This window comes from Salvelinus namaycush, chromosome 42 (genome assembly GCF_016432855.1).
Source record: "Salvelinus namaycush isolate Seneca chromosome 42, SaNama_1.0, whole genome shotgun sequence".
NCBI classification, from domain to species: Eukaryota; Metazoa; Chordata; class Actinopteri; order Salmoniformes; family Salmonidae; genus Salvelinus; species Salvelinus namaycush.
The window spans coordinates 8923835-8938386 of record NC_052348.1 but is presented as its reverse complement, the minus strand read 5'-3'; the positions used below and the strand labels follow the sequence as shown (position 1 = coordinate 8938386).

The 14552-nt window shown below is 42.7% G+C and overlaps 1 protein-coding gene across 4 annotated transcripts in view; it reads right to left on the bottom strand.

Annotated features, from left to right (window-relative positions):
- The window catches only part of LOC120034801 (zinc finger protein GLI4-like), a 320522-nt gene that overhangs the window by 65284 nt on the left and 240686 nt on the right, over nucleotides 1-14552 (bottom strand). For 2 of the 4 annotated variants that reach the window (XM_038981427.1, XM_038981425.1), the window contains exons 1-3: nucleotides 12958-13413; nucleotides 11132-11262; nucleotides 6465-6641 (exon numbers count right to left, since the gene is read on the bottom strand). The exons of 1 other annotated variant lie outside the window; for it this stretch is intronic. In XM_038981427.1, coding sequence (XP_038837355.1) covers nucleotides 6465-6641; nucleotides 11132-11262; nucleotides 12958-13207 — 558 coding nt within the window. In that variant the 5' untranslated portion in view covers nucleotides 13208-13413. Of the gene's footprint in view, nucleotides 1-6464; nucleotides 6642-11131; nucleotides 11263-12957; nucleotides 13414-14552 lie in introns of those variants that run through there. One more of the 4 variants, XM_038981429.1, reaches the window with a different exon arrangement.

Below are 14552 nucleotides of genomic sequence, written 5' to 3'. Positions count from 1 at the left end.
AACAAATCAAAATATATTTCATATTTGAGTCTTCAAAGTAGCCACCCTTTGTCTTGATGACAGCTTTGCACACTCTTGGCATTCTCTAAACCAGCTTCATGAGGTAGTCACCTGGAAAACATTTCAATTAACAGGTGTGCCTTGTTAAAAGTTAATTTGTGGAATTTCTTTCCTTCTTAATGCGTTTGAGGCAATCAGTTGTGTTGTGACAAGGTATGGGTGGTATACAGAAGATAGGCCTATTTGGTAAAAGACCAAGTCCATGTTATGGCAAGAACAGCTCAAATAAGCAAAGAGAAACTAAATTCCATCATTACTTTTAGACATGAAGGTCAGTCAATCCGGAAATTTCAAGAACTTTGAAAGTTTTTTCTAATTAGTTAGACTCTAACCCGGAAGCTTATAAGAAATCCTGCTATGCCCTCCGACGAACCATCAAACAGGCAAAGCGCCAATACAGGGCTAAGATTGAATCGTACTACACCGGCTCCGATGCTCAACTTATGTGGCAGGGCTTGCAAACTATTACAGACTATAAAGGGAAGCACAGCCGCAAGCTGCCCAGTGACACGAGCCTACCAGACAAACTAAATCACTTTTATGCTCACATTGAGGCAAGCAACACTGAGGCATGCATGAGAGCATCAGCTATTACGGATGACTGTGTGATCACGCTCTCCACAGCCGATGTGAGTAAGACCTTTAAACAGTTCAACATTCACAAGGCCGTGGGGCCAGGCGGATTACCAGGACGTGTGCTCCGGGCATGTGCTGGCCAACGGGCTGGTGTCTGCACTGACAATTTCAATATGTCCCTGACCGAGTCTGTAATACCAACATGTTTCAAGCAGACCACCATACTCCCTGTGCCCAAGAATACTAAGGCAACCTGCCTAAATGACTACAGACCCGTAGCACTCACGTCTGTAGCCATGAAGTGCTTTGAAAGGCTGGTAATGGCTCACATCAACACCATTATCCCAGAAACCCTAGACCCACTCCAATTTACATACCGCCCAAACAGATCCACAGATTATGCAATCTCTATTGCACTCCACACTGCCCTTTCCCACCTGGACAAAAGGAACACCTACGTGAGAATGCTATTCATTGACTACAGCTCAGCGTTCAACACCATAGTACACTCAAAGCTCATCACTAAGCTAAGGATCCTGGGACTAAACACCTCCCTCTGCAACTGGATCCTGGACTTCCTGACGGGCCGCCCCCAGGTGGTGAGGGTAGGTAGCAACACATTTGCCACGCTGATCCTCAACACTGGAGCCCCTCAGGGGCGCATGCTCAGTCCCCTCCTGTACTCCCTGTTCACCCACAACTGCGTGGCCAGGTACGACTCCAACACCATCATTAAGTTTGTAGACGAAACAACAGTGGTAGGCCTGATCACCGACAACGACAAGACAGCCTATAGGGAGGAGGTCAGAGACCTGGCCGGGTGGTACCAGAATAACAACCTATCCCTCAACGTAACCAAGACTAAGGAAATGATTGTGGACGACAGGAAAAGGAGGACAGAGCATGCTCCCATTCTCATCGACGGGGCTGTAGTGGAGCAGGTTGAGAGGTTCAAGTTCCTTGGTGTCCACATCACCAACAAACTAGAATTGTCCAAATACACCAAGACAGTGGTAAAGAGGGCACGGCAAAGCCAAAGCCTCAGGAAACTAAAAAGATTTGGCATGGGTCCTCAGATCCTCAAAAGGTTCTACAGCTGCAACATCGAGAGCATCCTGACTGGTTGCATCACAGTCTGGTACGGCAACTGCTCGGCCTCCGACCGCAAGGCACTACAGAGCGTAGTGCGTACGGCGCAGTACATCACTGAGGCTAAGCTGCCTGCCATCCAGGACCTCTACACCAGGCGGTGTCAGAGGAAGGCCCTACAAATTGTCAAAGACCCCAGTCATAGACTGTTCTCTCTACTACCGCATGGCAAGCGGTACCTCAGCGCCAAGTCTAGGACCAAAAGGCTTCTCAACAGCTTTTACCCCCAAGCCAAACTATTTGCATTGTGTGTGTCCCCCCCAACCCCTGTTTTACGCTGCTGCTACTCTCTGTTTATCACATATGCATAGTCACTTTAACCATACCTACATGTACATACTACCACAATTAGCCCGACTAACCGGTGCCTGTATATAGCCTCGCTACTGTTATAGTCTCGCTACTGTATATAGCCTCGCTACTGTTATTATTCATTGTCTTTTTACTGTTGTTTTTTATTTCTTTCCTTATCTATTGTTCACCTAATACCTATTTTTACTGAAAAATTGCACTGTTGGTTATGGCCTGTAAGTAAGCATTACTTGGTTATGGCCTGTTGTATTCGGCGCACGTGACAAATAAACAATAAACTTTGATTTGAAGTGCAGTCGCAAAAAACATCAAGCGCTGTGATGAAACTGGCTCTCATGAGGACCGCCACAGGAATGGAAGACCCAGAGTTACCTCTGCTGCAGAGGATAATAACTCTAATGAATTTAACTGCACCTCAGATTACAGCCCAAATAAATGCTTCACAGAGTTCAAGTAACAGACAGATCTCAACATCAACTGTTCAGAGGAGACTGCCTTCATGGTCGAATTGCTGCAAAGAAACCACTACTAAAGGACACCAATGAGAAGAAGAGACTTGCTTGGGCCAAGAAACACGAGCAATGGACATTAGACCGGTGGAAATCTGTCCTTTGGTATGATGAGTCCACATTTTTAGATTTTTGGTTCCAACCGCTGTGTCTTTGTGAGGCGCAGAGTAGGTGAACGGATGATCTCTGCATGTGTGGTTCCCACCGTGAAGCATGGAGGAGGTGTGATGGTGTGGGGGTGCTTTGCTTGTGACACTGTCAGTGATTTATTCAGAATTCAAGGCGCACTTAACCAGCATGGCTACCACAGCATTCTGCAGCGATACGCCATCCCATCTGATTTGCGCTTAGTGGGACTATCATTTGTTTTTCAGGTGCATCCTGTTTCTATTGATCATCCTTGAGAGGTTTCTATAACTTGATTGGAGTCCACCTGTGGTAAATTCAATTGATTGGACAAGATTTGGAAAGGCACACAACTGTCTTTATAAGGTCCCACAGTTGTTAGTGCATGTTAGCGCAAAAACCAAGCCATGAGGTCAAAGAAATTGTCCGTAGATGCTCAGAGACAGGATTGTGTCGAGGCACAGATCTGGGGAAGGGTACCAAAACATTTCTGCAGCATTGAAGGTCCCCAAGAACACAGTGGCCATCATTCTTAAATGGAAGAAGTTTGGCCAGATTGCTTAGTTTAGTTCCAAACTAAGCAATCGGGGGAGAAAGGCCTTGGTCAGGGAGGTGACCAAGAACCCAATAGTCACTCTGACTGAGCTCTAGAGTTCCTATGTGGAGAAACTTCCAGAAGGACATCTCTGCAGCACTCCACCAATCAGGCCTTTATGGTAGAGTGGCCAGACGGAAGCCACTCCTCAGTAAAAGGCACATGACAGCCCGCTCATCACTAACAGAAAAAAAATACACTCCCTCAGGTACATACACACGCACACACAGATAATAAGCACACTTTCAACATGGAGTGTTTACCCATCCCCACTACGTTTGAGTCCTATACTGAAGTTACAGAATGACATTGTTGTTAAACCCATCATGGTGGACAAATATGATGTTGTGGGTAAAAATAAGTCAGCTATGAGTCAAGTCATCAGTCAAACCTGACTAAACTATTTTGACGTGTACAGTAGGTGTTTGTTAGTGTGTGGGTATGTGTAGGTATATTTAGTAAGTGTATATTGGTTAAAGCACTTTTGGGTGTATGCAAAATAGGGTGAGATCAGATGTGATGTATACTAAAGAGTCTCAATGAAAGTCTTGGAACGATAAGTCCCATTTTGTGTTTATTAAAACATGAACAAGTTTTAAATTACACCATATGAAATCCACACACACATCATGTCTCAACTAAACATCTGCATGGACTTGATAAACTGCATTAATATACTCATTAAAAGTGTCTTGGAAAACATTTAAATAGTTAAATGGAAGTAATGAAACAGGCATTTGTGAACATCATATTGTGGTGAAATCCTGCACGGAGCCTTCACCGTGTGCTGTCACTTTAAGAGCGCATCAGCAGTAAGGAAGGAGGAAATAAAAGACAGCTCTTTCAGCTCTCTGGGGAGGAGCGACAGTTTCATTGTGTGTGCTATGATGCAGAAGTTTTGTTTGTTTTCAGCGTGTGTAGATTATAAAGTATTTAACTCAATCATCGGTGTGACCGCTCTAGGTCGTGGTTGTTTTCGTTTGGGACCGCGCCGGTAATGGATCGCATGGATTAGTAGCAACAATGTTGCTTTGACATACAAACCATCGGACAGTCAGACAGTACACCGGCACGCCTGAAGACCACAGCTAAGATCTCTCTTGTTCTCTTTCTCTCTTTCTCTTCCCTCCATCGTTCCAGTGCTTTACCCTGCAACAGACTCTCTATTTTTCAAATGCACTTCCCATTGAAGTTCATTAGAGCTGGACTATTGACCTGCCAGAAGTATTTGGGTGGACATTTTAGTTAAAAAGGAGGTTGCTTGCAAGTTGTGTATTGTTATTTGAACTGTATTGCGGTGGGGTGTACTAAGGACATGTGGCCGAGAAGATTTTGGACATTTTTTAGGCCTTTGTTGTGTCTATGAACATTCATACCCTCTGCACTCCTCCACTGGAAGATAATAAAGATTATTGCAAATCCTCTGTTGATGACGGGTGTAACGGATGTGAAATGGCTAGCTAGTTAGCGGGTACGCGCTACTAGCATTTCAATCAGTTACGTCACTTGCTCTGAAACCTAGAAGTAGTGTTGCCCCTTGCTCTGCAAGGGCCGCGGCTTTTGTGGAGCGATGGGTAACGACGCTTCGTGGGTGTCAGTTGATGTGTGCAGAGGGTCCCTGGTTCGCGCCCGAGGTCGGGGCGAGGGGACGGTCTAAAGTTATACTGTTACACTGGGTTCTTTCTTGTATGAAGTTGCTGTTCAATTGCTCTGCCATTAATTATTATTGTATGAGGTATTCTTGGTGGGGTTACCCCTGTGCTGTGGGTTTTATAGGGTGTATATTCTCTTTTCTCTCCACTGGCTATCTGGTAAACAGGCTACACTCTAGACAGTCTCTTCTGCTGATGTGTGTGGGTCTGGTAGTGGTACTCTCTCTATTCTACTCTTTTCCTTTCGGCATGATTAATACCTGCCTGGCACCCGAACAAAATCTTTATCTTTACCCCTCTCTAATAAATACCGCTACAATATAGCCTACACAGTACAAACACAATATGTAACATGTAAATTATGTAAATATGTAAATTTTAGGCTTATATATCACACAATGTCTGGATAAAATATTCTACTCAGATATATTCAAATCTGTTACTGTTGTTAATCCAAATGCATCTGTGGATCTTTTCTGTTCAGAACAAGGAAAATTAATCTTTGTCTTTAATGCAGGGTTTGATCTAAACATCAGAAGCTATTGAATCAAATGGTTACTTTCTATGTTATAGAATGGAATGTTTTTTCTGCTGGTGTATCCCGAGGTAGCTCCTCTCTGAGAACCTCTTCCCGCAGTGCGTACAGGCAAATGGCCTCTCTCCCATGTGGACCTTTAGGTGCATCTTCAGCTGGTGGGAGGACTTCTCACACTGGGGGCAGCTGTAGGATTCTCACCTGTGTGGACCCTCTGGTGGATCTCCACCTTCTGGGGGCTGCTGAAGCCTTTGTTACAGAACATGCAGAGGAACAGTTTATTTTTACTACCGCCAGATGTTGCTCCCCCTCTCGGAGCCTTGGCTCTAGCCCTTTCGTTTGAGTTCAATACCTGATCGAAAAGGACACGGCCATGTGAATTGGAAGGCCCCATTGACGTGAACACTGGGTCGCGATCCCTGAGAATGTGTAAACGGGACTGGGTCGTGAGATTTGTCTCTAAGCTTTGCCTGTAATCTAAGAAATCTCTGCCCTGTGAGTGTCCATCTCCTAGGTGACTATCTGCATTCCATGTGGGAGAAACGTCACCCTCTACTTTCACAGCCACCTCATCTTCGACTATAACCTCCCCTTATCTAGGCACTCTTCAGAGTATACACTACTACTGTACCGGTTCCAGTCCCCTCTAGACAGATCAGTCTGTGTTTATAAACCCAAGGATATGTTGCCAGGGTCCATTTCTGTAGTGTAAGAACAAGACGGATCATTGCCAGTAACTCGTCACCTGAGTCCAGATGGGAATGAACTGTCCTCGAGTCACCGTAAAGTAAATACTCTGAGGCAGGAGCATGAGGACAGCCCAGTCTCCCCAGCCCCAGTCTCTCTGGGTCTGACTTGAGGTCAGATCCTGTGTGTAAGAGCCTTTGTGTTACAGTTAAATTCTCTGTGTTCGTCGCTGTCTTGAGGACGCCGTTCGGCTTTCCACTGACCTCCGCAATGCTGTGTTGGGTCCTGGGCTGGGGTAAGGCGGTGAAGTCCTCCGTGGATTCGGGGGGTGCCGCTGCTCCAGCCTGGATGTCTCTGCTGTGTCGTGGATCCTCTCCTTCAGTCCTCTCCTGCTTGACCAGAGACGATCCTCCAGGACCTGCAACTTCTGCATCTTCAGACTGACAAGAAGAGAGGAGTTTATTAAAGGTACATGAGTAGAATTGGATAACAATGTCGTAGCAGTGTGGGGGAAAGGTTGAATTCTAATCCAAAATGAATGAAAATAAAATTATGCTGACACCATCTAAAATATAATTTATACCTCCAGAAATTTGCCCCAATAACATATTTGTAAAATGATTTGTTAAAATGATTTTAGGGCTGACCCCATTTAGTCGACTGTTATATTGTTTGGTGGATAGGCTGTTGGTCGACCGATATTTCTTTAGTCGAGCAGTCTAAATGTTTAGTTTTTTTTCATGGTGCACAAGACACCTGTCTGATTCGCACCTGTTTTCAGTGGACTAATCCATTGCGGAGGCCACGGGGATGGCACAGTCCATTACTCTAAGACGTGATACTGAAGTTGTATATGGTTATATTACAGTTGGAGTCTGAAGTTTACATGCACCTTAGCCAAATACATTTAAACTCCGTTCTGCCCACAAATTTTCTATAGGATTGAGGTCAGGGCTTTGTGAGGGCCACTCCAATGCCTTGACTTTGTTGTCCTTAAGCCATTTTGCCACAACTTTGGAAGTATGCTTGAGGTCATTGTCCATTTGGAAGACCCATTTGCGACCAAGCTTTAACTTCTTGACTGATTTCATGAGATGTTGCTTAAATATATCCACAATTTTCCTACCTCATGATGCCATCAATTTGTGAAGTGCACCAGTCCCTCCTGCAGCAAAGCACCCCCACAACATGATGCTGCCACCCCCGTGCTTCACGGTTGGGATGGTGTTCTTCGGCTTCCAAGCCTCCCCCTTTTTCCTCCAAACATAATGGTGGTCATTATGGCCAAACAGTTCTATTTTTGTTTCATCAGACCAGAGGACATTTCTCCAAAAAGTACAATCTTTGTCCCCATGTGCAGTTGCAAACCGTAGTCTGGCTTTTTTTTATGGTGGTTTTGGAGCAGTGGCTTCTTCCTTGCTGAGTGACCATTAAGGTTATGTCGATATAGGACTCGTTTTACTGTGGATATGGATACTTTTATACCTGTTACCTCCAGCAGCTTCACAAGGTCCTTTGCTGTTGTTCTGGGATTGATTTGCACTTTTCGCACTAAAGTGTGTTCATCTCTAGGAGACAGAACGCGTCTCCTTCCTGAGCGGTATGACGGCAGTGTGGTCCCATGGTGTTTATACTTGCGTACTATTGTTTATACAGATGAACGTGGTACCTTCAGGCGTTTGGAAATTGCTCCCAAGGATAAACCAGAATTGTGGAGGTCTACAATTTTTTTTGAGGTCTTGGCAGATTTCTTTTGATTTTCCCATCATGTCAAGCAAAGAGGCACTGAGCTTGAAGGTAGGCCTTGAAATGCATCCACAGGTACACCTCCAATTGACTCAAATGTTGTCAATTAGCCTATCAGAAGCTTCTAAAGCCAAGCTGTTTAAAGGCACAGTCAACTTAGTGTATGTAAACTTCTGACCCACTGCAATTGTGACACGTTGAATTATAAGTGAAATAATCTGTCTGTAAACAATTGTTGGAGAAATGACTTGTGTCATGCACAAAGTAGATGTCCTAACTGACTTGCCAAAACTATAGTTCGTTAACAAGACATTTGTGGAGTGGTTGAAAAACGAGTTTTAATGACTCCAACCTAAGTGTATGTAAACTTTTGACTTCAACTGTATGTAAAAATAATGGTGCAACACTAAAAAATCTCATATTTTATAACAAATGCACTCTCTCCGTGTTGGATAAGGTCGCTGTCTACATAATCTTCAGTGCGCCGTAGAATTGGCGCCTTTCCCTATGTTGTTATGTGCATAACAGCAAAATTGACCAGCATATTGTGATTGAGAACCATGCAGCGGAGGGAGGAGCAGCATAGACGAGGAAACATCCCTTGCCTTAGCCTAATTGTCTAAGAAAGTTTAGGAGAGAGGAAAGCCCAATTTAATTAGGTCTATAATCAATAGCTGTTAAATGTGCTTGGCTTTATAAATCATCTATATATCTACAGAAATAAGACAGATCCTGCTTCTGTTGCCTGTTTGAGTGATTGTTTAATAGCCTACTGATTCCTTTGGCACCAAGCCTCATGCAACGGCAAAATGTTGCATAAAGAAATTTCACAGCTTCGGCTGTTTTTAATCTTTGCTATGCTGTAATAAAAGCTTCAAAAAATGTTTTGGTTATAACAGACTGGTATTACTTATAATGTATTTAGTGTTGTTTACACTGTTCCAAACAGGCAGAAAAAAAACATTGTAATCTAACACCTGTTTGTCACATAATATGCATGAAGCTCTCGCTCCTATACCCTACATTTTCTTGATCTTCTAATTGTTATCATTACAATTATTATTATGATCATCATTATAATAGTAATGTCATTATCATTAGTAGGCTTTGTATAGCAGCCTTGTATAACCACCATCGAGCTATAGGCGTAAGAGCGTGTCCTGTTTAGTCATAATACCGTAACTTACTTACTATATATAGTATAAATCAATCAATGATTCCTTTGTTCATGCCATCACACAGCATATGAGACATTAATGCTTTGAATAATTAGCCTAAACAATAAATAAACCGCAATTCCCGAATGCATTCAACTGTTTTTAGTTTGCTGTAATAAAGGCTTTATAAATCATTAGTGTTGTTATTTAGTGTTTACACTGTTCCAAATTGTCAGAAAAAATAATGATATTGTAATCGAACAGCAACTGTTTGGCACACATAATATTTACGCAATGCTTGCTCCTAGACCCTCATTTTTCTTGATCCCTAGTTGTTTCCACAACTAGGTCAAATGTCTTCCACAGATCTGACTTCCCCTTTACCTCCTAAGAAACCAGTAAACATTCACCCATTTCAAGTTTATTTTTCACGTCCTCCGCATCCATTTTGCTGTCACGTGTTACTGTGTTCGTAGTTTGTTATAACCAATTTATTGATGTCATTATGATCGGCTATAGGTCAGGCCGTATTGGTCGCATGCGATGCTTACATGTTTCATGTAAAGAGAGCAAGGGTTGAGGGAATGTTTTTCCTAAACAAATTAGGGATTTCGGTAAAATAACTTTTCAGTAAGAAACGAAATGCCTGAAATGAGTTCGCAGCATCAGCACTGACAATAAACACATACTGTGCTGTGGTACCTTTTCACTGCAGTAGGGAGGAAAGCGAGACAACGTAAGCCAGTCACACACTGTCATTTGTTTTTAGCACAGTGTGATCATCGGGCTCTTAAGTAATTTGTGTGTCTTAATTATTTAATCAAATAGTGTGCTTAAAGCATTAGACAAGCTCAGTGCACATGTAGTTAATTTTATTCAAACACATGTCTGTCTATATATGGAAAAATAAGTTTCAACATTTCAACCAATTGATTGGTCGAAATAACAGGACGACTCTCGGGTTGACAATTTTATTTTAACATATTGGACCATAAATATAGCCTATGCATTGTCCATATTATCAAATGTGCTATTAGTAATAAGCATTATCACCTGTAGTCTAACTGATGGCTATAAACAAATAGGCTGAAGCATGGGGTTGCCTATCTGCATTTACCCTATTGGGCTAATCATTAGCTAGATCCCAAATATTATCTTTTAACTAGTTAGCATCCTATTGCTGAATAAACACAGTGAATATGATGTAGCTCTACCTGTTATTGTAACCCCCCCCCAGAAACCATTTCATGTCACCATTTCACCCCCAACACTTTCCCTGGTTGCCACTACTCTTGCTCAACTAAAAATGTTATCTGTCTCATCACAATGTTTTTAAAGTCACTCCCCAAAAATATTTAGAGGAAGGGTTGTGTTTTACCCCAAGTTACCATACAATTGACCCGTGTTACATTTTGCCCCAGTCTCCCCGATACACTCACAGGGAATTGGAGTGGGAATGTGCTTAACCATGCCACTGCTAAAAACTATGGGTTTAAAATGGTGCAGTTCGCTAAGGAGTTGAAATACATCAAGTAGGAATGGAAAACTGGGATCCCCTATTTTTAACAAAGGCCATTAAAACTGTTTTTCCCGGTGATTGCAAGAATTGTTATGCATTGACTGCTTATCAGAATTCATGTTTCCCTCCCTATGGCACTCATAACTTGAATGCGCCTTTAGGAATATCTCTCTCGCATAGAACACACAACAACAAGCCAACTTGGTAAAGAGAAACTATTCTATTATGGGGTTGTCATGCATTACTCGTGTTGCTTGCAGAGGCAAAGTAAATGTGGACTGTTCTAGAATCTTTAGTGTGCCTCGGCAGACATATTTTTTAAAGTTCCATATTTCTTTGCCGTGGCGCAGCGCCACAGATAAATGACTGCAGCGAAAACACTGTCAGAAGTCTCACAAGCTCTCCTATGGCAGATACAAGTGAATAGCTGAGGGCAGCCTTTCTGAAATAAATGGGCCACATTTGATTAACAAAGTAACTGTAATTTATGTAATACTATTACACTAACCTCTATCATGATAATGTGCTGGGTTGAGGTTCCACTCCCCTCATCAACAGTGATTGGTTGGCCATCTCTCCATATATTGTGTCCGGCTGGCTTCACAACCCTCCTGTGGCTTCCAGTGAGATGTCCTTCACCTGAGAGAGTGATTGGGGGGGGGAAGACATGGTTAGGTTAGGTACTGTCAATGCTCAATGGTATATTGTACACAATTGATAATGTCTAGAATTGGCAAGGATGTAAGGTAACACTTCTCATAACTTCTTGATATACTATTTATTTATTGATTGATGTATTATGTTCCAAGCATCACATTGTTTTCATTGGGTAAATAATATGAAGTGCAGAAAACAAGACTCTGGTTATAATATGAGTGTCTTTGCGCAAGACAACCAAGTAATCAGGGGAGTTATTGCATACTATAAAAAAACTGACCAACACCCAATTCTGGTTAAGTCCCGTCAACTGGACAGTTGTAAATCATGCAGCGCCTTGTGTCACCATATAAGTGTCTTATATCCGCTGAAAGCTTAAATTCTTGTTAATATAACTGCACTGTCCAATTTACCGTAGCTATTACTGCAAAAAAATGCCATGCTATTGTTTGTGGAAAGCTCCTAACAACAAAACACTTTTCACCACGATAGGTTTGATAAATTTACCTCTGAAGGTGAAATGTGTACTTAGTCTGAAATCTTCCTCTGATTTATTATCCAAAGGGTCCCAGAGATAACATGAAGTGTCGTTTTGTTAGATAAAATCCTTTTTCATATCCTAAAAAGGTCCATATAGCATGCACGATCGATTTTGTATTTCCACTTGTTCAATTTGCAAAGAAAGGAATCTGTGAAAATCTAACCCTAAACGTTGTTTCAACCAGTCAAATCACGTGCGTATGTATTCCTCAGAGATCCTAGAACGTAACGAGACTTCACTATATCACATGGGGTGTTGTATATCCTATAGGACACCATATTTGGTCAGAGAACGACGCCTTCCTGGCACGCCATTGACGCGGGCGGTCTTCACTTGAACAACTCTAACGTTATGAAATTTGATCTATCGGGGTCAAACAAAGCTAGCTAGATAGCCAATGAGCTGGGCTTTACAAGAGTGAACCTTGTATCTGTCGCAAAATGTAGCTACTAACCTTGTACTACAGCATGCCTTTTTCCTTTTGGACAAAAATTATACGAATATTCAGAGGAATGAAAACTGGTTGTTTTGCAAATGTTGAACTTATAATATGGCTACTAATACTGGAAAAGCTAAATCAAAGTCCAAGTATACAGATTTGACGATATTCTTGCAGAAAAATGTAATATGAATGCAAATGTCTCCTTCACGATTTGCTCAAATGTACCTAGGTGACTTCACACTAAATGCCAAGTAGTTCGCTCATACTTCAAATTATCCGCACATACACTGCTGCATTCTTGTGGACACCATCGGAATTACAACCAGAGTAATGGCTGGAACAGGGACCTTTCTGTTGCATTTCAAAGATTGTGGTAGAAAAAAAACGTTTTATTCTTTTACCAGATCTATTGTGTTATATTGTCCTACATTCAATTCACATTTCCACAAACTTCAAAGCGTTTGCTTTCAAATGGTACCAAGAATATGCATATCCTTGCTTCAGGGCCTGACATACAGGCAGTTAGATTTGGGTATGTCAGTTGGCGAAAATTGAAAAAAAGGGGGCTATCCCTAAGAAATTAACCATCTAACCATTAACACAACTACAGTATGTGTTTAACACATCTAAAGTCACATGCGCAGAGGGGAATGGGGCGACAGGCAGCGCAACCTCGGCCTTCTGCAAAATGTACCTCTTGCCATTCCTCTGTATCGGTCGAGGATCTTGACACTTCTAGAACGAATTGTCCTCTCTGCGCGCTCCCGTGCCACCTTCAGTTCCAGCAGCTGTAGTTTCCTCCGCAATGCCCTGTTTTCTTTCTGGCTTTGAGTTATTTCCAAACGAAACACTGCATAGTCGTCGTCTACGAGTTTACAGATCTCTGCCACAGCGGCATTCGCTAGCACCTCCAAGACGGAGGCTATTTGAGTATGAAAAACCATAGTTAGCCATTGTTAGCAGCTAGCTAGTCTTACCTAGAACATCTAACAACCAAGTCCTGTCTCCAACGCGAAGTAAACACTACCTGAGGTAAGTATGTAATGCTGTGCAGTTAAGCATATTTTGAGTTCAAATGTGTTAATAAACGTCTAAATAACAATACTATCGTGGTAATTGTTTTGGGTAACTGTTCACTTCCGTTTACACTGAAGAGAAAGGATCTTATTGGTTGGCGTCATAGCGCAAAGGCTGTTAACTGAAAGGTGTGCGCTTTGTTCTTTGAAAAACGGTACTGCTTATTACGTTACATATCAAATATCCTAATCATGATCACTATCTTTCAAGTTCAGAGCAGACTTAAGAACGAAGTGTGTTAAAATACAATAATAAAATGACTTTATTCCATCTACTCAGTAAGGTAAATATTTAAGTGCTTGTTCTAGTCTAGGCTTACTGTCGCTGTAAAAACAGGTATTTACACAAGCCTGTTTCAAATGATAAGTTAAAGGGTTAATGAGGTGTATGTGGTGAATTACCCTCTTACCCCAAGACACTAAACATGATAACTATAATATTTCCAGTAAAGAATTATTCCCAGAAGTGCATACATCTCAAACCACGATTTCTCCCCATTGTGGATACTCCCATGTCTGGTAAGGTTACTCCGGAAGGAGAAGCTCTTGTAACATAGTTTGCACTTGAAGGGCCTCTCCTTGGTGTGAACGGTCTGGTGTGCCTTCACATAGTTCGCATTAGTGACGCGCTGTACAGGTGGGGCAGGTGTTCGGCTTGTTGGCGTACGTCCTAATGCTCGGCCTCCCAAGTTGTGACCGAGTGACACCAGAGAAGGTAGAAGCAGGAGCCACCACCCTCAGGTGGAAAAACCCATTCACCAGGCATTAGACGAAACCCTGAAGGAGAAGACAGACTCCCACCAGGGGGGTCTCCCACAGCTCTCTGTGAAGACTGAAGCCCAGGGTGACCTGCTCTGATCATCATGGATACTGTGGTGTTTGAATCATAGGAACAGGAGGGTCTATCTCTACTAGCCCCAGGCCCTGCTTCATCCCTGCACTGAGACTGGGAAGAGAAGGATCTGGGCTGCAGACTGGATCCCTGACTGGACCATCCATCTCTCTGATGACCACCAGGACTGAGGTTGTTCAGCCCACCTGTCCACTGGTTGTGTTCTATGTTGTGGTGGAGTCTCTGTCCCTCGTGGTTGGGACCTTTGTTCTGACTCGGGAAGGAAGAGTGACAGCTCCTGATCCATGATCCTAACCAGTCACTTCATAGGTCCAGTCGCCAGTAACACCGGATCAGCAGGTCTTCATTGACTACAGACTG